Source organism: Prionailurus bengalensis, chromosome B4 (assembly GCF_016509475.1).
Source record: "Prionailurus bengalensis isolate Pbe53 chromosome B4, Fcat_Pben_1.1_paternal_pri, whole genome shotgun sequence".
Lineage (NCBI taxonomy): Eukaryota > Metazoa > Chordata > Mammalia > Carnivora > Felidae > Prionailurus > Prionailurus bengalensis.
The window spans coordinates 24,083,539-24,105,916 of NC_057358.1; the positions used below are offsets into that span (position 1 = coordinate 24,083,539).

Consider the following 22,378-nt stretch of genomic DNA (forward strand, 5'->3'; position numbering starts at 1 on the left):
TTACCTTGTGTCGTATTATAGACTCACTGAAAGCTAAAGCTGGAGGTAACCTTGAATGTCATTTGGTATATTAAGTACAAGAATGTCAGGAGATTTTTAATATTCCTATATGCAACACATAATGTGAATATGAATTTCCTGATGAGAAAGTATAAAGTTTTCACAAAACTAAATAATTTGTGACCCAAAAGTCATAATCATTGACTTATCCTAGTCTCCTGAATTAATAATGAGAAAACAAAAGCTTGGGCCCACTGTGAGATGGATCTGAACTGAACCTCATTGCTCACTTGACGTCTATTAAATCCCTATTCTGACTGGTGGAGCACAGTGATATTTGGGGTCTCCTGGAATAAGTGCCAGTTCAGAGGTGGCATCTAGCAATCCCAGAAAAGTCTGATTATTTCCTTTTCCCCAGTGCAAAATCACCCTAGTAAAAAGCCATTAGTCCCTTTGGGGAAGGCTCAGAGATTTTTAACAAAGTTTTGGTAGCGTACTGGGGTACTTTCTCAAGGGGCGACCTCCCCTTCATTCAAGGGATTCTGGGTCTACAAAACCAGCTCAAGGCTTGGGGTTGATTGAGAAGCCATGACTGTCTGTTTTTGATGATTCAAGTTATACTTACATTCACTTGACTTAGGACTATTTTGCTTATTCAGATTAATTTCATAGTCTTCCCATCTATTTCACTTTTGCTAACACTGATATAACACTTTTGCTAACACTAGGCAACACCGTAGGTCTCTGCAATGCAGAGTCTTCTGATTACTGCTTTGACTCTGCTGCCTGTTATGGTAACTGCCCACCTTACCCTTGGAGTTGAGGACTACCACTTGGCTCCTACCACTGTGTGATCCAATTCCTCTCAGTGTATTTAGCTTTCCTAATTCAGTGGCATCAATTCCCATTGTAACTTCTAGCCTACAGAGAAGAGTGATAATAGAGCTCTCAAGGATTCTGGGACTGCCATCAAAAATGCATTTCTCACAGTTACATTGAAAGGCATGTCCTCTGGATGTTCCCATGTTGGGTGAGTAGGTCTTAAATGAAAAATCCTCTCCAACATTTCAATCTTCCTAAGTCTTTGAATCTCTTCCTCTAGAGTAAACCAGTGTAGTTCTGGCATTTCAAGTTCATTTACTAGGGCAACTTTTTCACCCGTGTCTGAGCCAACCAATCAACCAGACCGGGTAAAGCCCCTTCTTTCCCAAGCTGCGATATTAAATGCAAAATCTCTGCATTGTGGGTATCTATCAACAAATTCAGCCTTATCCAAGTTTATGTTCCTTCCACCATTATCCCACACCCTTAATAATGGGATTCTAGGTTTGTTTTTCAGTAATCTAAGCTCTTCATCTACCAGAGAGAAGGGTTTCTTTTAGGGCAGACGTAGAAGCTTTCAGGTCATTTGTGTAGCAGTTGAAGCTGGGAATTTGAATCCCTGAGCTCATTCTTTTTTTTTCCCTTCATCTTGTCCAGCGATATTAACAGAAACCAGCCAATTTCATTCTCTTCATTAGTTTGACAAAATGTTCAAAGATATCACCCTGAACCATGCCTCTTACAAGTAAGTGTTTGATTAGAAGTATCCAATGCTGATATTTTGTGTACCTCTATTTGCCACATCATGCCATGGACTATCAGTGCTCTTTACTACTGGGAATAGAGCCATCAATGTCTTTAATCTAACTAGATTAGAAAGCCAATTCCAAAAACCCCAGAACCAAGTTAGAAAAATCATCTTTAAAATTCTGTTCCTTTAGAACCACTCTCAGTACCAAAATTTCTGTCAGAGTTCTCCAGAGAAACAGAATCAACAGGATATGATGGGTGGGGTGGGGGATGAAGAGGAGATTGACTTATTTTAAGGAAATGGTTCATATGACTCTGGAGGCTTGGTGATTCCAAAATCTAGGTGCTGGGGCTTAGTCAGCAGAGCATCAGGCTTCGACTCAGGTCATGATCTCATGGTTTGTGAGTTCGAGCCCCGCATCAGGCACTGTACTGACAGCTCAGAGCCTGGAGCCTGCTTCGGATTCTGTGTCCCTCTCTCACTCTGCCCCTCCCTCGCTCATGCTCTGTCTCTCTCTCTCTCTCTCAAGGATGAATAAAACATTAAAAAAAATTGTTTTAAATAAAAAATAAAAACACAGAATCTAATGTTAAGCTGGCAGGCTGAAGACCCAGGGAAAAGTTACAGTTTAAGTCCAAGGTAGTCTGCTGGCAGAAGTCCTTCTTACCCAGTGAATGTCAGTCTTGGTTCTATTAAGGCCCTTCACTTATTGAATAAGGCTTATCCACAATGTGGAGGATAATCTGCTTCACTCACAGGTAATTTCATCCAAAACACACTTTCACAGAAACATCCAGAATGATGTTTGACCAAATATGTGGATAACATGGCCAGATTAATCATTATACAATCTTAACTTCATCAATAGAATGAGGATATCAGATGGTGTAATAAATCTTATGGACCCTTCTTGTTGAAAAAAATCTGTATTTTTATAATTTCAATTCTCATTCCTGTAGTATTGTTTTTAACAAAGACAACAACAAAATCTCATGCTTTTCCCTTTGCTCTCTTTAGATGTCAAGGATTTTGCTGTCTGGTTATTGCAAATCAAGTTTCCTGAAGTTGTCTGGTGTTGAAACCACATTGGAAGCCACATATTTAATGCTTCTTCTGACTTCCTAAGACCCTAAGAGACCTCCTGACACAATTTTCTCCCTAGAAAGAGGACTTATGCAATAGGGGACAGAGTTGTTGTACAAACCATCAAGCAGCTCAGGAAACCTTGTTGGAAGGGCCTAAAATAGCATGAGAATTTCGATATAATCAAAGCAAAGGGCTGAAGAATCATTAATGTATACCACCTTAATGTTCCTGTGGCTTTGACTTTCAATGTATTATTGTCCTCTCTTCTAGTCTGTTTTCTTTTCAGCCCTGATCTCTCTCTGGCCTCCTGTTTCTTCCTGTATTCTCACTATCCCAACCTGTCTGGAATTTTCCACCTTTTAGCATCTTCTCCTTTGAGATGCTTACATAACCGTTTACTTTGGTGACTTATTCCATTATTCCCTCTCTGGACAAGATGATTTTCCTAATCGTCTTTACTTCCTAGGGCTCCCAAACTCATCATTTGGATTCCTGTTACCTTTTAAAGTAATTTATGGCAATCGCTTTTAATGGAATTTTGCATTTTTCTACCTTCCTAGCCACTTTTCTTGTGAGAATTTATACCAAGTGAAAATGCCATTTGTCCTCAGGAAACTTACTCCAGCCAAAGTTTACTAACCTGAAAATGAACACAGACTTTATGACCATTAAGTTGTCTGCTAGCTCCAAAGCTGTTTGGTTGTGTTGGTAAAATGAAGTTGAAGTTTAGCAATTGCATAAATGTTTAACACACACATGGAGTTTGGTAAATACCTTCTTTGGTCACGCCTTCATAGTTGAGTTGTGTCTTGTTTTTAATGTAAAAATCATCTAATATTATCAGATACAAAGCTTCCTACTCTACCTAGTTGCATTGTCCCTTTTTCACTTATTTGAGCGCTTTTATTTTTCCTTCTTCACATTCTGGACTAAATTTTTTTTTTCTTTCCACACAGTTTACAGTTTTACATTTCCTTAGTTCCATATAGGAACCAGCTGTAAAACATTATTTCTGCAGGATCCTAAAAGCCACTAAATGATAGATAAGTAAGACCTCAAGAGCATTGTAATTCATTACCCCTGCACTCCATACTTTAACCAGTGGTCCTTGAAGGGGGTGTCAATACCAGGGTGTTTGTAAGACATCATTGTAGTACAGAAAAAAATATTCATATCTAATTATGAAATATTCATAGTACAGTTATTTAATCTCATACTTTAAAATTATCTTCATTTATGTGTTTCACAATGCATATATTAACATAGTAATGGGTCACCTGGGTGGCTAGTCAGTTAAGCGTCCGACTTTGGCTCAGGTCATGATCTTGTAGCTTGTGAGTTTGAGCCCCATGTCTGGCTCTGTGTTGACAGCTCAGAGCCTGGAGCCTGCTTTGGATTCTGTGTCTCCCTCTCTCTCTGTTTATCCCCTGCTCATACTCTGTCTCTCTCTTTCTCTCTCTCTCTCTCTCTCTCTCTCTCTCTCTCTCTCTCTCAAAAATAAATAAAGATTAAAAAAATTAAAAACAGAAGTAAATATATAGAGAATAGTCTATCTATAGCTATATCTGTATCGATTGTGCTTGTTCAGAACTTACTTATTCTTTGGGATGTGTGAGTAAAGAGTTTGGAAGCCAAATACTTGTCCTAGAAAATATTTATCTCATATTAATGTATACATGTAATATAAATTCACATTAATATAAAACCTAATGACTTTTAGGCTTTATAGACTCATTATTGACTATTACCCTTGTTAATTTGCTCCTTTATTTGTAAAATCATTTCGGCCTTGTATCAGTTAGAATTCCTTGGTTGTAAGCAATAGAAACTAACTCTGACCAACTCAGGCAAAGATACTGACAACAACACTGATGGGCATACAAAGTCAAGGGAGAAAGAAGCTGGGCCATCTGGCCTCCTAAGAATAGAACTTCGCCTGGACCTAGTTTTAGAGCCCTGCCATTGGTTGACTCTACTCTGGTTACCTCCTCCCTGAGTGTCCACTCTACTCAAGATTCACATTTCAAAAAAAAAAAAAAATATTCACACTTCCAAGTAAAAAGAGTCTGAATGGAACTGCTTTGGGTCACATATAACACCCTAAAAAACTTTTTTCCAGTATCCTTCCATGGAAAGTCCTTTCCAACCATCCAAGCTTATAAATTCAGACCGCAGGACATGACTTACTTGCTAAAAAATGCCAACTCTAGTAATATAATCTTTTCTTTATATTCATGAAGAGGAAAAAAGATCATGATTAGTCTAAAATGTCACTCACCTGCCCTGAGCAAAACTTTTGATGTTTTTACTTGGTTGTGGGTTTTTTCCCCTTTACATTTCAGTTAAATGACATTTGAATTTTTAAATGATCTTTATGAAGTTGAGACAAAAATGTTCACCAAAGATCAAGTATAATGTAAATTTAAATAAATAAATGAACAAGTATATACCCTTACAATAAATCTTAGTAAATTTAGAATCAATTTTAAATTGATTTTTTTTCTTTTTGAGAGAGAGTGTGTGAGCAAGTGGGGGAGAGGGAGAAAGAGAATCTTAAGCAAGTCCCACACTCAGTGCCGAGCCTGATGTGGGGCTCAATCTCATGATTATGAGCCAAAATGAAGAGTTGAATGCTTAACCTCCTGAGCTACCCAAGCACCCTAAATTTATTTTTAAATCCATTTGTTTTTCCCACTTATATAAATAAATTATGATACTCTGATACTATCATAAAATCCAAGTTTAGTCACTTCTACCTTTAATTCATAGAAGAAGACAATCTAAAATGTTTAGATTTAAATTTAATTTTTCTGGGGCGCCTGGGTGGCTCAGTCGGTTGAACATCCGACTTCGGCTCAGGTCATGATCTCACCTCACGGTTCATGGTTTGAGCCCCATGTCAGGCTCTGTGCTGACAGCTCAGAGCCTGGAGCCTGTTTCAGATTCTGTGTCTCGCTCTCTCTTTGCCCCTCCCCCACTCATGCTCTGTCTGTCTCTCTCTGTCAAAAATAAATACACATTAAAAAAAATTTTTTTAATAAATTTAATTTTTCTGAAGGTTCAAATGCTTGGAGTAGGGGTAGAAGTAGAAGGAGTATTTTGGAGAAATGTGCTCTTAAATGTTGATTCTCTTTCTTCAGATAGTCTGTGAGAAAATATTTAAGGGAGAATCTTCAAGCACAGATTAGATAATCTCCTTTGAATTTGAAAAAATTATTTAGTGAGGATATTTTTTTCTGTCACATAATTAACTTTTTCACAGACAAAATTTTTTTTAATTTATTTTTTAATGTTTATTTATTTTTGAGATAGACGGAGTACAAGTAGGAGAGGGACAGAGTGGGAGACACAGAATCGGAAGCAGGATCCAGACTCTGAGCTGTCAGCACGGAGCCCGATGTGGGGCTCGAACCCATGAACTATGAGATCATCACCTGAGCTGAAGTCGGACACTTAGCCAACTGAGCCACCCAGGCGCCCCTTCACAGACAAAATTGGAAGGGCATAGATGAAGATTCTGTGTGGGACAGGATTTATACAGTGGTGGAATAGGTTAGGTCATTGTGAGATGCAATTCATGTGGAACCAAAACATACTGCCTACCCTCTGCCCAAGTATATTCCACCAATATTTAAGTATATTTCCCCCACTGAAATACCCATGTGGCTGAATATGGCTTTTGAATTTCATGATAAAAGTCAGATGTCATCTTGGAAGAATCAAATATATCCAAATTTAAATCTTAATCAGTGCCTTTCTCCTAGTTGGCTTATAAATAGCCAGAGCCTAAAACAAATGTGACACCTAAGAGGTGCTTTTCAAAACAGGGAAATCAGGGAGTGGAGGCCCATGGTGTGGGTGTAACCCATCAATTTCAGAGCAGGTCAAGGGAAGAGCACTGGACAGCCTGCATGAGGAGCGGGAGTGTGAAATGCAAGAAGAGACTTTGCTCTTAATTTTCTTAGGGGTTAATTATGATTATTTCTAACAGGTGTAATTAGTGAGATGACATGACTGAAATACTTGGTTATACCTCTTCACTGTAGTCCTTCCATCTGTAATCTCTATAAAGGAAAACAACTAATTCTATTCATGGTGTTGGATTAAATAGATGCCGTTAATTTGAAACTAGACAGGTGTGATTTGTCCAAAGTTGATCGTGTGATGGAAAATAATTTGATTCACATTCACAAGTAACCTACTATGTGCATACAACCATAGAAAAATTCTCAAATGTACCACAATTTGGTAATGGACAGAGGGAGGAGGAGGGAGGGAGGGAAGCGTACGGTTCAGATACAAATTACATGCCAAAATAAGTAATATAGACAGGTAGTTAAAAATGTAGAAGTTTAAAAAAATTGAGGTTAGTATGATCAGGAGCAGATTAAATATCAGCATGCAGGAATAAAACTTGAAATGGGGCTTTAAGAATAGGGAGGTTTGGATACGAGAAATACAAAATAAGGATCATTCTAGACTTTGGCTATGACGAAATCCTGACGTAGGATACTTCAAATTTTTTTTTTAACGTTTATTTATTTTTTTTTTTTAATTTTTTTTTTCAACATTTATTTATTTTTGGGACAGAGAGAGACAGAGCATGAACGGGGGAGGGGCAGAGAGAGAGGGAGACAGAATCGGAAACAGGCTCCAGGCTCTGAGCCATCAGCCCACAGCCTGACGTGGGGCTCGAACTCACGGGCCGTGAGATCGTGACCTGGCTGAAGTCGGACGCTTAACCGACTGTGCCACCCAGGCGCCCCTAACGTTTATTTATTTTTGAGACAGAGAGAGACAGAGCATGAACGGGGGAGGGTCAGAGAGAGGGAGTCACAGAATCCGAAACAGGCTCCAGGCTCTGAGCTGTCAGCACAGAGCCCGACGCGGGGCTCGAACTCACGGACTGCGAGATCATGACCTGAGCCGAAGTCGGATGTCCAACCGACTGAGCCACCCAGGCGCCCCCTGACGTAGTATACTTTAATGTGAAGTTCAAGTTCTGTGGCAGCTTCACGGGAACAGAATTTTAATATTAGTTTGTAAGCAAATTTATTACAACCGGAGTCTCTTTGCATGAGTAATTAATGCAGGAATGTAAGTCTTGTTTCTTCCTTCCAGGTGTGTCTGCACAACTCACCAGCACTTGGCACCGTAGGAATACATCCGTGGGAACACCATTTTGGATGGCTCCTGAGGTCAGATGGTTTTGAGAGAGCCAAATGTAATATTGAATCCTTTCCGGCTTTCCTTTTCATGCATGCACTGTCGCCCCATGTTTAGGAATGTACTAGAAGGAAACGTCAGTTGTGTCATTTTTATGAGAGATTTTTGTATGAGAAGGAACATGGGAGGTGCTCAATACATGGGCGTGAATGAATGAATGAGTAAATGAAGGATTGAATGAATAAATCCAATGAGGTCAAGAGAAACTGCTTGCGGCCTTAATTTTCTGTTAAATTTACTTTTAGTTGCTCAGCATATATCTATACTATTGATATTTAGATTTTGTTTTTAAACTAAGAAATATTATGAAAATCCCTAACCTTTGTTTAGTATCAGATTTTCGCTTATTAACCTGTGTAACGGGTTCCTATATTGAGTGAGTCTGCCTGGGAGGGCCATGCTCATCTTGGGTGACTCTTGGGAAGTGGTGAATAAACTGACAAAATCGCTGAGGGAGAAAGTTTTCTAGAGTCCCGTCTTCTCTCCACAGCCCCTGTTAATGCCTTTAATCTTTTTAATTGTGTTTATCAGTAAAGAAGACTTATGTTTGAAAACTCTCAGCCTCTGGGGAGGGTTCTGCTATTTATCTACCATTTTCTAAGGAGTGAAGGGAGAAGAAGCAGTTCAAATACTACATTAATATTGCAAAATTTTAGAACTAAGTGTGTTTGAGGATTAAATCTTTGTGTGCTGTTTCTATTTTAATACTAATTCAATTATTACTTGCAAAAAAGTAAAATGTAAATGTAAAACATGGAGAAAGGATACATTATTTTAAGAGTCTTTTAAAAACTCCAATGGATTAAAAAACTCTTTTTTCTTTTTAATTTTTTTTAATATTTATTTACTTTTGAGAGAGAGAGAATGTGTGCGAGCGAGCACGGGGGAGGAGCAGAGAGAGAGAGGGAGACACAGAATCTGAAGCAGGCTCCAGGCTCCGAGCTGTCAGCACAGAGCCTGATGCGGGGCTCAAACCCACAGACTGGTGTATCATGACCTGAGCGGACGTTGGACACTTAACCGACTGAGCCACCCAAGTGCCCCGAATTAAAAAACTTTTAAGCAAGGTGTACATCTTGGAATAAAAATAGTGTAATCATATAAACAAAACCAAAATTGAATTAAGGGATTCTCAAGTGAGAGTTTCTTCAGTTTGTTCTGATGTATTACTAGTGTTTTAAAAGCTCATGACAAAATTTTAAAAATAAATTGATAAAATATAGGGATAATATTAAACAGTGTATCTTATTTGTGTATATTAGTAATATACATCATTACATTAGTAATATACATCATTACATTAGTAATATAGTATCTTATTTGTGTATATTAGTAATATAAATGCTATAATATGTAATAATTGTACTATTACTTATTAATATTAAATAATAGTGTAGCTTTATATTTTTCATATGTTATAGTAACAGACCATTGTTATATGTGTAAGTTTGCTTTTAGTGAAAAAGCAATTAAAAAAAAAAACTTCTTTAAAGTGTTTTTTTTGAGAGAGAGCATGAGTGGGGGAGGGACAGAGAGACAGGGAGACATGGAATATGAAGGAGGCTCCAGGCTCTGAGCTGTTGGCAAGAGCCTGATGCAGGGCCCTAACCTATGAACTGCAAGATCATGACCTGAGCCAAAGTCAGACACCCAGGCACCCTAGTAAAGAAAGCAGTTTTGATTAGTGGATCTTGGAACAACTCTCACATATAAGTAAAAGAAAATATTTTGATCTATCTAAAATTCAATTATCAGAGTATTAAATGCGTTAATCATAAAATTGACACTCCTTAATATGCAGTTCCTAGACTATCATTTTACTGGTAGGTCATTATTTATTATCAGTAAATGGGGTTTGAAAGTGCTTTCCTGCTTAACAAACCAATGGGTATTACATAAAAGGGAAAGATTCACTGCCGTCTTTTCAAGCTGTCATATAAATACATATATATTCCATATTTTGTGCATATTATATGTCTTTCTGTAATAAGCATTTTCTAACTTGTGAATAAGTGTCAGTATTTCAATAAATGTCCATTTATTTAGAACTGTTGAAGAGTATATTTTGAATAACAAGCTATCTAGCTAATGAAGGCATCACATATATACCAGCTCTATGTCATTAATGACAAATCTCTTAGATTAGAAAATAGGTAAATAGTTTTAATATGTTCTCCATAATTAATGGCATAAATTTATTTTGGTGTTTTTACGGCCTCAGAGGCAAGATTGTTCAAGTCAATTATAAGTTGAAAAGTGAAACTCTTGATTTGACATTTAAAAAAAATTTTTTTATGTTTGTTTATTTTTGAGAGACAGAGACAGGGCATGAGCAGGGGAGGGCAGAAAGAGAGGGAGAATCTGAATCAGGCTTCGGGCCCCAAGCTTTCGGCACAGAGCCCAATGAACCCATGAACCATAAGGTCATGACCTGAGCCGAAGTCAGACGCTTAACTGACTGAGGCACCCAGGCACCCCTTGATTTGATATTTTTTAATTTTTTTTTTCAATGTTTATTTATTTTTGGGACAGAGAGAGACAGAGCATGAACGGGGGAGGGGCAGAGAGAGAGGGAGACACAGAATCGGAAACAGGCTCCAGGCTCTGAGCCATCAGCCCAGAGCCTGACGCGGGGCTCGAGCTCACGGACCGCGAGATCGTGACCTGGCTGAAGTCGGACACTTCACCGACTGCGCCACCCAGGCGCCCCTGATTTGATATTTTTAAATTAAAGTCTAGATCAAAGGTAGCAGTCGTTGTAAAACCATCCTTTCCAAACTGAAATCCGTGTATGTCAGGATGGAGGGCACAAGGGAAATAGTGACCATGATAGGTGAACGTATACTTTTTACAAGCCATGACACTTTGCAGAGAGAAAGGGGATGATATTTATAATGACTCTAGGAAAGCAAGCATAAAACCAAGAATGTCTTAGGCAAATTGGGGCATAAATTCACCCAAGCCTTTGGTGAGATATTCCAGGATCACATGTAGCCATAAAATAATGAAAAAAATATGGTGGGGCAAAATACATTTTTATATTAAGGAAGTTGAAGATACACAACAGAACAGAAAATTCATATGAATGTGTTTTTTATTTTTAACAGCTTTATTAATATAAAGTTCACATACACATACCATATAATTAGCTTATTTGACATGTACAATTTGATTACTTTTAGGTGTATATTTATTTACAGAGTTGTGCAACCATCATCAGAATCTAGTTTTAGAGCATTTTCTTTCCCTCTAGAAGAAATCCTTTACTCAGTAACAGTCACTCGCAAGCTCTCCTCCCAAGCTCTCCTACACTAGGCAACCACTAATCTGCTTTTTGTCTGTGGATTTGCTTATTGTGAGCATTTCATGTAAATAGAGTCATACACTATGTGGCCTTCATGTCTGGCTTCTTTCTTTTAGTGTTTACCCATGTTGTAGCATGTATCAATAGTCCATTGCTTTTGATGGCTGAATAATATTCCATTGTATGCATATACCATATTTTGTTTATCCATCACCAGTTGATGGACATTTGGGTTGTTTCCCCTTTGGGGCTATTATGACTAATACTGTGAATATTTGTCACATGAATTTTTAATATAAATTGGGGACTTTTATGCTTACTTTTGCTACAATGCTTGCTAAAGTCATAAACTTCACTTTTCCCCCCCCTATTTTCTACTAGGTGATTGCATGTGAACAGCAATTGGATACCACTTATGATGCCAGGTGTGACACATGGTCCCTGGGGATCACAGCCATCGAGCTAGGGGATGGAGATCCTCCACTGGCCGACCTGCATCCTATGAGAGCACTCTTCAAAATACCAAGGTCAGAGGATGAACATGGGGTACAGTATCTGTAGCCTGTCTTTCTTCCCCAAGCCAGTGGTGCTCATCATGGAAATATTCAACATATTTCAGCAAGTTTGGAGCACAGTGGCCTGGAATATCATTCTGCCTATTCTGAGACACTGTATTTATTCAATGGTTTCATTTTCCTGGTCTAAGTAAGATCTTTCTCTTGACACTCAGTGTGTTTTCTTTTTTGGAGGATTTGATCTCAGAAAACAGCAGTTCCTTTCACTCTTGATCCACTCCCAAATTTGTCAGGAAGGCCCTGGGCCATAGTCAGTGCAACAGTGATTTGCTTTGCTTTACTCTATCAATCCAGTAATTTTTTACTACTTGCTAAGACGTCTCTTTGGAAGTTTAAAATGATGTTACTCATAAAATTATAAACAGATTTGACTGATAAAATAGTAATGATTTTGAACTTGTTAATATTTTGAACATATTAACATAGAACAGTAACTTTAGAATAATCTCTTTGGAGCCACGAAAGCACTTTCCTATCTACGTAGACCCCTCCCCTTCAGTTTGTATATTAACAAATTTTCCCCTTTTTATCGTATTACTAATTAAACACTATTTTATACATGTTTTGGTTAGTTCCTAGATATTTCCAAAACCTGATTTGAAAAGACTGCCTGTTTTTAATACAAATATGTTACCTTTTGAGGGCTATCTTAAAGACTGTGCCTGGTACCATAATTCTAATGGAGTGCACACCCAGGGCCTGTGATGAAAGGGGTCTAGGGCAGGGTAGTAGGGTAGTATGTTATATAGCTTGTTACCGCTCTCCATTAAACAAATGTTGTCACCCTAGTGCCTATAGCATGTAGAATCATATATGCAAAGCCCTGGGGCGCAGTCCTCCAGACCTAAAGAAATAATGCCAATATGTCGTATTCATGTCTAAGTGGGTCCATTTGGGACATTTGGCATGTATTTAAATTAGTAGAAGACCAAAGAATTCGAGTGTGTTTTTAATTTTATCTTTGACCTTCCTGTCTGATATACATGTTCTGAATTATAATGCCTTATCATCCTTTACGTAACAATGTGAATGTAAATCTCAGGTCTAACTTACTTGTAAAATATACTGCTTAGTCGGTAAGAGGGGAAACAAGATTACAAAAAAGAACAGAAAACCGGCTTTCTGCCAAGTCTGAGCCATTTCATTAAATTTGAGGAAAACAGAAAAAAAAAATCTATGTTTCCTAACTCCTACTGTCATTCAGTGTGTAAGAAGCACTGTACTTCCTGAGCCATTTTAATTATGGTTTAAACTACCAAGGTTGTTAGCCGGATGTTATTACTCTTAGTTGTGACACCAGATGGAGGAGGAATGACACCACCATTCGTGTTTATTGCACCTGTGAGCAAGGTGCTTCTGGAAACTACATTCTCTTACTTATTTCTCCTTACTTCTGCCGCCATGTCAGAGTATATCTCTGACATGAAGTTCTTAGAACACTAACTGTAGAAATAATTGGGGGGGGAAAAGGGATCTGAAAAGCTACCTTGTTCTGAGTGTTCTCAAATCATCGAAACTTTGTTATACTCAAAGCAAGCCAATAAATCTCTTAGAAAGGAAATTTTCAGGAGGACGAGAAGCAAAGCAAGACCATTGGAGAAAAGAATTACTTCTTTTAATGTGCAAATCAGCAGTCTTCAAATGGCCCTAAGAATTGTACAATGAGCCCTAGGCGTGATCTAGGGTAGATGAGTGGCTGCACTTTTCTTTAATGAGCCTGTACAAACTGTACACTAATTTCATTATAAGCTATTTAAGGAGTAATGCAGAACTGAAGACAAAGTGTTTCCATTCTACTAATGCAAACAAAGAGCTGTTAGAATTAGCGTAAGGCAGTACTTCAGCAAGTTCAGCCATCATGGTTGATCAATGCTGCTTGATTACAGAGTTAGATCAGCCTCATTTCCAAGTGATGTGCCTTTGTATTCCTGAACATGCCAAAAACAAAAAGATTTGTTTGGCCTAAAAATGAGAGAAACTAATAACAAAATCTTTTAAGTGGCATTCAGAACTTTATAGCTAATCATATTTTCCAGTTCCTTACTTTCGTAACTTTGTTTCCAGAAGCAACAGAACAGCTCCTAAAGGCATTCTATTAATGCCCCTCTCTGCCACAGTCTCCCTCGTATTCTGAACAGCACACCTTTGAGGTTACCTCTCTGTACCCTGGATATTCCTCAGAGGCTTCTGCAGGACTCAGAGTTAAAAAAAATCTCTAGTATTCATTGTTTCTATTCTGCCAAGTTATTGATGTTTCCCCATAGGGCTCTCAGGTAAAAGCAGAAAGACTCCTTAAAAGAAAAAAAATTTATCAGTTAGAAAAATTGGGTCATCTATTAAGTGCATTCAGAGAAACAAGCTGTCATTTTATATAAAGAATGATTAATAACTAATTATCTGTCTTTGAACTGGAAAATTGTGGCCCTGCTTGATGATGCCTGGCAGAACCTCTGACTGCAGTAACGCATTAGTCTGTCCAGCTCTGATTGTGCACTGACTGACCAACGTGCACAATCCAACCTTGATTCTTATTTTTCTAGGAATCCACCCCCCCATCTAAGGCAGCCTGAGATATGGTCAGCAGAATTCAATGACTTCATTAGCAAGTGAGTAACAACAGAGTCTTTCTTTAAAAATTGTTTTCAACACTTATTTTTTTTCTGAGAAAGAGAGATAGAGTGTGAGTGGGGGAGGGGCAGAGAAAGAGGGAGACACAGGATCAAACCAGGCTCCAGGCTGAGCTGTCAGCGCTGTGCCCAATGTGGGGGCTCGAACTCAATGGACTGTATGATCATGACCTGAGTGGAAGTTGGATGCTTAACCCACTGAGCCACCCAGGTGCCCCAACAATAGAGTCTTAAAAAAAAATGAGAGAGAGAAAGATACCATCTTGCTAGAACTTTGAAATGTGCCTTTTACAACCATTCCTCCATGCTTCTGAATCTCCTCCTTATGTCTTATCTATTGAATAGCCCCAGTAGTTTCTATTATTTTCTTCAAAACCAAAAACGTTTCTTCTGAATGTTCAGTGAATTCATTATTGCTCTAATAATGATCTTAGGGTCACGTTTCTTTGCTTAACCATAGCTATGCTCCTGAAGTTGCATTGTCCATTTACACATCCTTCTGTCTACCTGCCTTTTGCAAGCTGTGCCCTTAGCACCTTCCACACACTCAACCCAACCATCATCTATTCAATCAGCTTTTTAACCTTTCATTTATCTGCACCTCTCATTCTTGTCACCATCAGGGAATTTTCATTGCAATCAATGAATCAGATAATTGTACAGGTAAAATGCTTATGTATTTGAAATTTAGCGAACATTATTTATTTGGAAACTCAGTTAACAGTTTTTTAAATGTTTGTTTATCTTTGACACAGAGAGAGACAGAGTGTGAGTGGGGGAGGGGCAGAGAGAGAGGGAGACGCAGAATGTGAGGCAGGCTCCAGGCTCTGAACAGTCAGCACAGAGCCCGATGCGGGACTTGAACTCATGAACTGCGAGATCATGACCTGAGCCGAAGCTGGACGCTTAACTGACTGAGCCACCCAGTGCCCCTCAGTGAACATCTTTAATTTGACAAATATTTAGCACAAGTGCAGCACCTTTGGACAGTTGACTTGAAGATATGAGTGAATGATTTCTAAATATCTGCCCCACAAACCTGTTTTCACAGTCTTACTATGTTTTCACCATAAATTAATAAAAATAGTAGTAGTAGTAGTAACAGTAGTAATAATAAGGTAAGGGATGACGCAGTTTGTAATTGGAAGAGAGAAGACATTAAGAGTAGGTGTGTTACATCATCAACAATAATAGCCAAACTGTGGAGGGAGCCCAAGTGTCCAGCGACTGATGAATGGATAAAGAAAATGTGGTGTGTGTGTGTGTGTGTGTGTGTGTGTGTGTGCATATATATACACATACAACAAATATTACTCAGCCATGAAAATGAAATCTTGCCATTTGCAACAACATGGATGGAGCTAGAGTGTATTATGCTACGAAAAATAAGTCAGTCAGAGAAAGACAAATCTTACATAATTCACTCATATATGGAATCAAAGAAACAAAACAGATGAACATATGCCGGGGGAGAAAAAAAGAAAGAGGCAAACAAACCATGAAGACTCTTAAAGATAGAGAACAAACAGGGTTGACAGAGGGAGGTGGGCAGGGCACAGGCTAGATGGGTGATGGGTATTAAAGAGGGCACTTATGATGAGCCCTGGGTGTTGTATGTAAGTGATGAATCACTGAACTCTACTCCTGAAACCCATATTGCACTGTATGTTAACTAACTATAATTTAAATAAAAAATTGAAAAGAAAAAATTAGGTGTGTCAGACAACACTCAGAAAATGTGGAAACAGCAAAGAAAGTAGAGGAACCAGTCATACTCACACATTCTACAATCATTGGTTTTTCTACCAAGAATATCTGCTCGTTCCTGTAAAGACAAGAGGCTTAGATTTAAGGATTGTGGAAAATCCAAGGATTGATAGTCCATTTTGTTCCCCAAATTTCACATAAGCCCTTATTATTGAGTATGCACCATACACTACAGAATATTTAATAAACACATCTCTTGGGAGAATCGTTGGTAACATTGAAGGGTTCCCCATGTCTGCAGTCCTTTTGCATAGCTCCTTGAATGAACTTGTTGATTTTGACATGTTTCACACAATTTAACCTCTGAGTAACATTTCCTGATTTCCTCTAGGCAGCTAGTTAGTATTCTGTCCTGTGTACTATCACTGTATTTTTTTTTCTTCTTCCCCTAGGAACATTGCCACTTTTATTTAACTGCCTCTTTAGATGCCTCTCTTCCCAGCTAGACAGTAACTGCGGGGCACTGAATATGCCGTATTTGTTGTTGTAATGCCAGTGTCCAGCAGAGTGCCTGGTACACATCAGCTATTTGAACATTTTTTAAATATTAAAAAAAATTTTTTTAGAGAGAGAGTGTATAAGCTGGGAAGAGGCACAGAGGGGGAGATTCTTAAACAGGCTCCACACGGGGAGGAGACCAAAACGGGGCTCAATCCCACGACCCTGGAATCATGACCTGAGCCGAAATCAGAAGTTGGACACTTGGCTGACTGAATCACCCAGGCGCCCCTCACATCAGCTATTTGATACAGTTTTACTTGAATAAAATAATTTCATATGTGATTCTACTCAATACATTGAACAAGTGCTACAGATGTCAGAAATTGATGCATTCTGTTAATGAAACAGAAATGAAAATAAATGAAAACTAAGAGCACTTGTTCTTAATTTCAGACATCATCATCCTTATTCCTTAGCGTATTTTAACATCCTTGGGAAATATGTTATTGCTTAAGCCCAGGAAAATAAATTGCTAAATTATCATACCAGGAGGAGTAACAGTACAGATTAGAAACACCACTGCCCAAGTCAAGGCATGGGTGTCTTCTTCTTCTTCTTTCTTTTCCTATATCCCAACTCTGACCAGTTGTCTTGCTCCTCTGAATCTCATGGTTGGAAGGGTACTGGAAATGTCTACAGCCCAAACCACACACAGAGCATAAATCCTTCTTGAACATGTGCACTGAGTGGCCATCCATCAGTATGTAACCATGTCCAATAAAGGTAATCATACTTCCCAGTGCAGCCCATTCTGTCTGAGAAGCATTCCTGTTGGAAAGTTCTTCCTTATACTGACCTGAAATCTGTTTCTCTTTTAATTTTTTTAAATGTTTTATTTATTTTTGAGAGAAAGAGAGCGCGAGCATACACGTGCGAGTGGGGGTGGGGCAGAGAGAGAAGAGGACAGAGGATCTGAACGAGGCTCTGTGCTCACAGCAGAGAGCCTCATGCAGGATTTGAACTCACAAACGTAAGCTCATGACCTGAGCCAAAGTCAGACGCTTAACCAACTGAACCACCCAGGTGCCCCTGTTTTTTCCCTTAATTCCATGAATCGATCCCAGGTTCTGTGTCACTTTTGACCACTGAAAACTGGTCTAATCCCACTTTCAAATATTTGAAGACACCTGTCATGGCTGATTAGATGTCCCCTTTGTTCAAATGTCCCTTTCGTGATGCTATTTCAGGTGTTCTCACTACCTTTATCCTTTCTCATGCTATGATCCCATTGAACCTACCAAGAGGTGCAGTGTGACTTAGTAAATCTGCTTCATATACAGCTCTCCAAAAACATCTACTGGTGTGGAATTTAAACATCTTCAACACGTTAGCCTTCTCAAATAGGTTAGCAGCTTGATTACATAGAAAGAAATAGATCAATTGAGAAGCCTTTAAAAGCATTGTGGGAGGGAAAAGGAAAAGTTTGTTTTAATTTTAGATAACCATTCAAACTGTAATGACTTCAGTGCTTCCTTCTTTAGCTCCTGGCTTGTAAAGGAGACTTTGCAGCAGAGACCACATTTAATGACCTCTATGCCAGCGTGCTTGCTGGAGCACTAGGGAGGAGTGTTTAGTTGGAAGTTGGTATCACTGTAGTCTCATCACTCACGGATGTGTGCACTTTTGTAAACATGCATTCTTCATATTGCAGTTTGACTCTTTTTTTTTTGAGGTCTGCTTTGCAGGATGAACATTTGAGAGGAGCCTCATCCTCTTGTGTTATGATAGTCCTTAGCAAGATGAATAATAATGCCAAAACTCGAACTTATCTAATAATTGCATGTTTTTCTTTTGTTTTTGTTTTTGTTTTTTTGCTAGTGCAGGTGCTTGACTAAAGATTATGAAAAGCGTCCAACAGTATCAGATCTTTTACAGCATAAATTCATTACTCAAATTGAGGGCCAAGATGTGATGTTGCAGAAGCAGCTGATGGAATTCATTGGTATTCATCAAGGCATGGGAGGCACAGAAAAAGCCAGGTAATCAAGTAATATCTTCATTCCAAACATCTTCTAAAGACTCTGAACAATTTTATAATGCAATACGTGTTAAGGTGAGAAAAGAACTCATTTAAATTCGTTCCTTGTGGTTGGGAGATAAGGGGGTACTTACATGAAAAGTGAATTCACATGTTGAGTTGCATCCCAGTATTGGTAATTGCTGGCAGCATTTTCTAAACAACTTTATCAGAATAAAGAATATAAACTTCAGTAGGTGATTAGTATTGGCATGTCTCTTCTTGTGTTTTCTGCTCTTCTGTAAAGTAAGGTATCTTAGATTTGAGATTAAAAAGGAACATAAGCCTTCCAAGACATTCTGATAGTATTATTTCTTGGATCATTTTTTTTCAGGCTGAACTATACTCAAAAACCATTAATATTTTCCTACTTCCTATTTCGGTTTCTAATAAGATACTATGTATAGTTTTTATAATATCAAATGTGTTTCTTACTTATTATAGATCGTATTATTTCAGGGATATAGATATAGATAGATATAAAAGATACAGGGAAGTATATAACAAAATCAATCAGTAAAACATTTTAATCTGTAACCTTTTAGTATCTTATGATGGATATACATTTAAAGAAATTGGAATAGTATTTATATGTGTTCTGTAGTCTGCTTTTTTTTTCTTTGTAAGCCCCATCGCCTATTTTGCCCATTCCCCACCTCCCTCCCCCCACCCCCCCACCCCCCACCGCTGCATACTCTCTTCCCTCTGGCAACCACCAGTTTGTTCTCTGTATTTATGAGTCTGTTTTTGTTTGTTTCTTTCTTTGTTTTATTTTTTAGATTACACATAATAGGTGAAATGATATGGATTTGTCTCTGTTGGAGGGTTTTTTTGTGGAATTTATTTTGAGAGATATGGAGAGAACGTGTGTGTGCACTCAGGTGAGGGAGAGGCAAAGAGAGAGGGAGAGAGAATCCAAGGCAGGCTCCACACTATCAGTGCAGAGCCCCACGTGGAGCTCAATCTCGTGAACTGTGAGATCACGACCTGAGCTGAAATCAAGAGTTGGACGCCTAACCAACTGAGCCACCCAGGCATCCCTGGACTTGTTTTAGTTAGCATCATACCTCTAGGCTTATCCATGTTGTTGCAAATGGCAAGCTCTCATTCTTTTTTATAGCTGAGTAATATTCCATGTGTATGGGGAGATATATATATATTGGGTTGCTTCCATATCTTACCTTACCTATTATAAATAATGCTGCAATGAACACAGGGGTGCATACATCTTTTCAAATTAGTGTTTTCATTTTCTTTGGGTAAATACCTAGTAGTGGAATTACTGGATTGTATAGTATAGCCATTTTAAATTTTTTGAGGAATCTCCATACTGTATTCCATGGTGGCTGCACCAATTTACCTTCCCGCCAACAGTGCACGAGCATTCCCTTTTTTCGACATCCTCACCAATACTTAATTATATATCTTTTTATACTAGCCATTCTGACAGGTGTGAGGTGATACCTCATTGTCATTTTGATTTGCATTTCCCTGATGATAAGGGATCTTGACCATCTTTTCATATGTCTGTTGGCCATATGTATATCTTTGGGGAAATGTCTATTCAGCCTTCTTCCCATTTTTTATCAGATTATTTGTTGGTGCTGGGTTGTAGAAGTTCTTTATGTATTTTGCATATTAACCTCTTATTGGATAGGTCGTTTGTGTGGATTTTTTCCCATTCAGTGAGTTGCCTTTTCATTTTGTTGATGGTTTTCCTTTGCTGAGCAGAAGCTCTTTATTTTGAAGTAGTCCACATAGTTTATTTCTGCTTTTGTTTTCCTTGCCTGAGGAAACATATCCATAAATATGTTGCTAAGGCCAATGTCCAAGAGTCTACTGCCTATGTTATCTTTTAGTTTTATGGTTTCAGATCTCACATATAGGTCTTTAATTCATCTTGAGTTTATTTTTGTGTATGGTGTGAGAGAGTGGTCCAGTTTCATTCTTTTACATGTAGCTGTCCAGCTTTTCCTAGCACCATTGAAGAAACTATCTTTTCCCCATTGTATATTCTTGCCTCCTTTGTTCTAGATTAATTGACCATATAAGAGTGGGTTTATTTCTGGACTCTTTATCCTCTTCCACTGATATACATATTGGAACATGCTTGTTTTCACTGAAGAGTGAATATCCATGTCATTAAATCTATGTAATTCTGTCACAGATTTTTTTTTTAATTGCTGCAGAACATTACCTTGCGTGACTATTCAGTGATTGATTTAAATAATCCCCTATTAGACATTTAGGTTGTTTGTAATTGTTTTTAATTCTAATAAGTAACACTGTAATGAACAGAGTTGTACATGAATCCGTTGTTTCCTAAAGATAAATTCCTAGAGACAGTGCTAAGTCAAAGAGTAGCCTTTTGTAATTTCAGTTTATTCTTGAGAATTCTATTAGTTTCATCTCAGGAATGTATCACTATTTAGGGATAAGTTGGGAGAAGTGAGTAGAAAATAGTACATGACTTAAAAGGGGACATTGTATTAGGACTTTATATTATCTCATGTGATTTACAACAGCCCTGAGTGAAATGTTCTAGAACACCCCATGCCCCATTTTCACAGCTGAGAAAGTTAGCAGAGGCTAATTAACTTGTACAAGGCTGCACAGGTAATGAATGGCTTAGCAGGGATTCAAATCCTGATCCCAAAGCCCAGGCTTTATTCACATGAGTAAATGGAGTAATGATGGTAGACCTCTCTGGAGGTAGTAGTCCTTGCCTGTATGAGTTTACAGCCTTGCTGGAGAGAGAGAACTCATATATCTGTAATGAAGAAACATTATGTTGTGAGTGGAATGAACTGCAGAAAAGAAGGATGCAAGCATGTAGTTTATGGTGAGGAGGTGGCCATGGGCTCATACATGTCTATCACTTCTTCTTTGTTGAATCCAGTACCATAGTTGGTCACAACCCCTTCTTCCCAGAGCAAGCAGACAAATAAGAAACAAAATGAACAGAAATTGAAGTGTACCAACATTGTGTAAGGTGCTCAAGAACTATGTCAAGAACTATAGAGAATTTGAGGTTTTACCTTATTTGTAAGCTAATAAGTTAACCTTCCAGTTTCGTGCATATTGGCAGGAGATGTGAGACTCCTAGATCAGAGACAAAGGACTTGACTACTCTTGTTAAGCCAGCAACATGAGTTTTACATTCATGTTCATTGTCCTTGCCCCATAAGTCCTAGGGCTGATGGATGGGTAGGTATATACAGTGGGTTTGCCTCACAGTTTGGGAATCTTGAGCTTGGGAAACACCACTCCTTGAAGAGGGCTAGCAAACCTGCCCAAACTTTGTCCTGGAGCAGTCATTATCTTTACTATCCTGTTCAGCAAACCCAACCTCCTTCTGTCCTGTAGAGAGACATTATCTCCAACTTCCAAGACTGTTTATAATACAAGCATCCTTGGAAATATAGTCTGGGGAAAAAGCTAATATAGGACATCCAGAAATGTGAGAGACCCATCGAGGATTGTCTCCCAACATCCAAGCATCATAGGAATGGTTGAACTACACAATGTTTAGATTCTAAGCACGTTGCTCTAAGTTCCAGAGATCAAAATAAAGAAAAAATTATTGAAAACAACTGTATATTGGGCACTGCTTTAGGCTCAACACTTCTGTTTGTGAGTCACAAAGCTAATTCTTATTTATCCTGTTAAGAATTCAGAATATGCTTTGAATATGAAAACTCC

The 22,378-nt window shown here is 38.3% G+C and overlaps 1 protein-coding gene across 1 annotated transcript in view; it reads left to right on the forward strand.

The window, feature by feature from the left end:
* Nucleotides 1–22,378, forward strand: part of MYO3A (myosin IIIA) — a 229,856-nt gene that overhangs the window by 37,783 nt on the left and 169,695 nt on the right. Inside the window, exons 5-8 of the mRNA XM_043564326.1 lie at nt 7,781–7,857; nt 11,571–11,716; nt 14,305–14,370; nt 18,483–18,638. Coding sequence (XP_043420261.1) covers nt 7,781–7,857; nt 11,571–11,716; nt 14,305–14,370; nt 18,483–18,638 — 445 coding nt within the window. The remainder of the gene's footprint in view (nt 1–7,780; nt 7,858–11,570; nt 11,717–14,304; nt 14,371–18,482; nt 18,639–22,378) is intronic.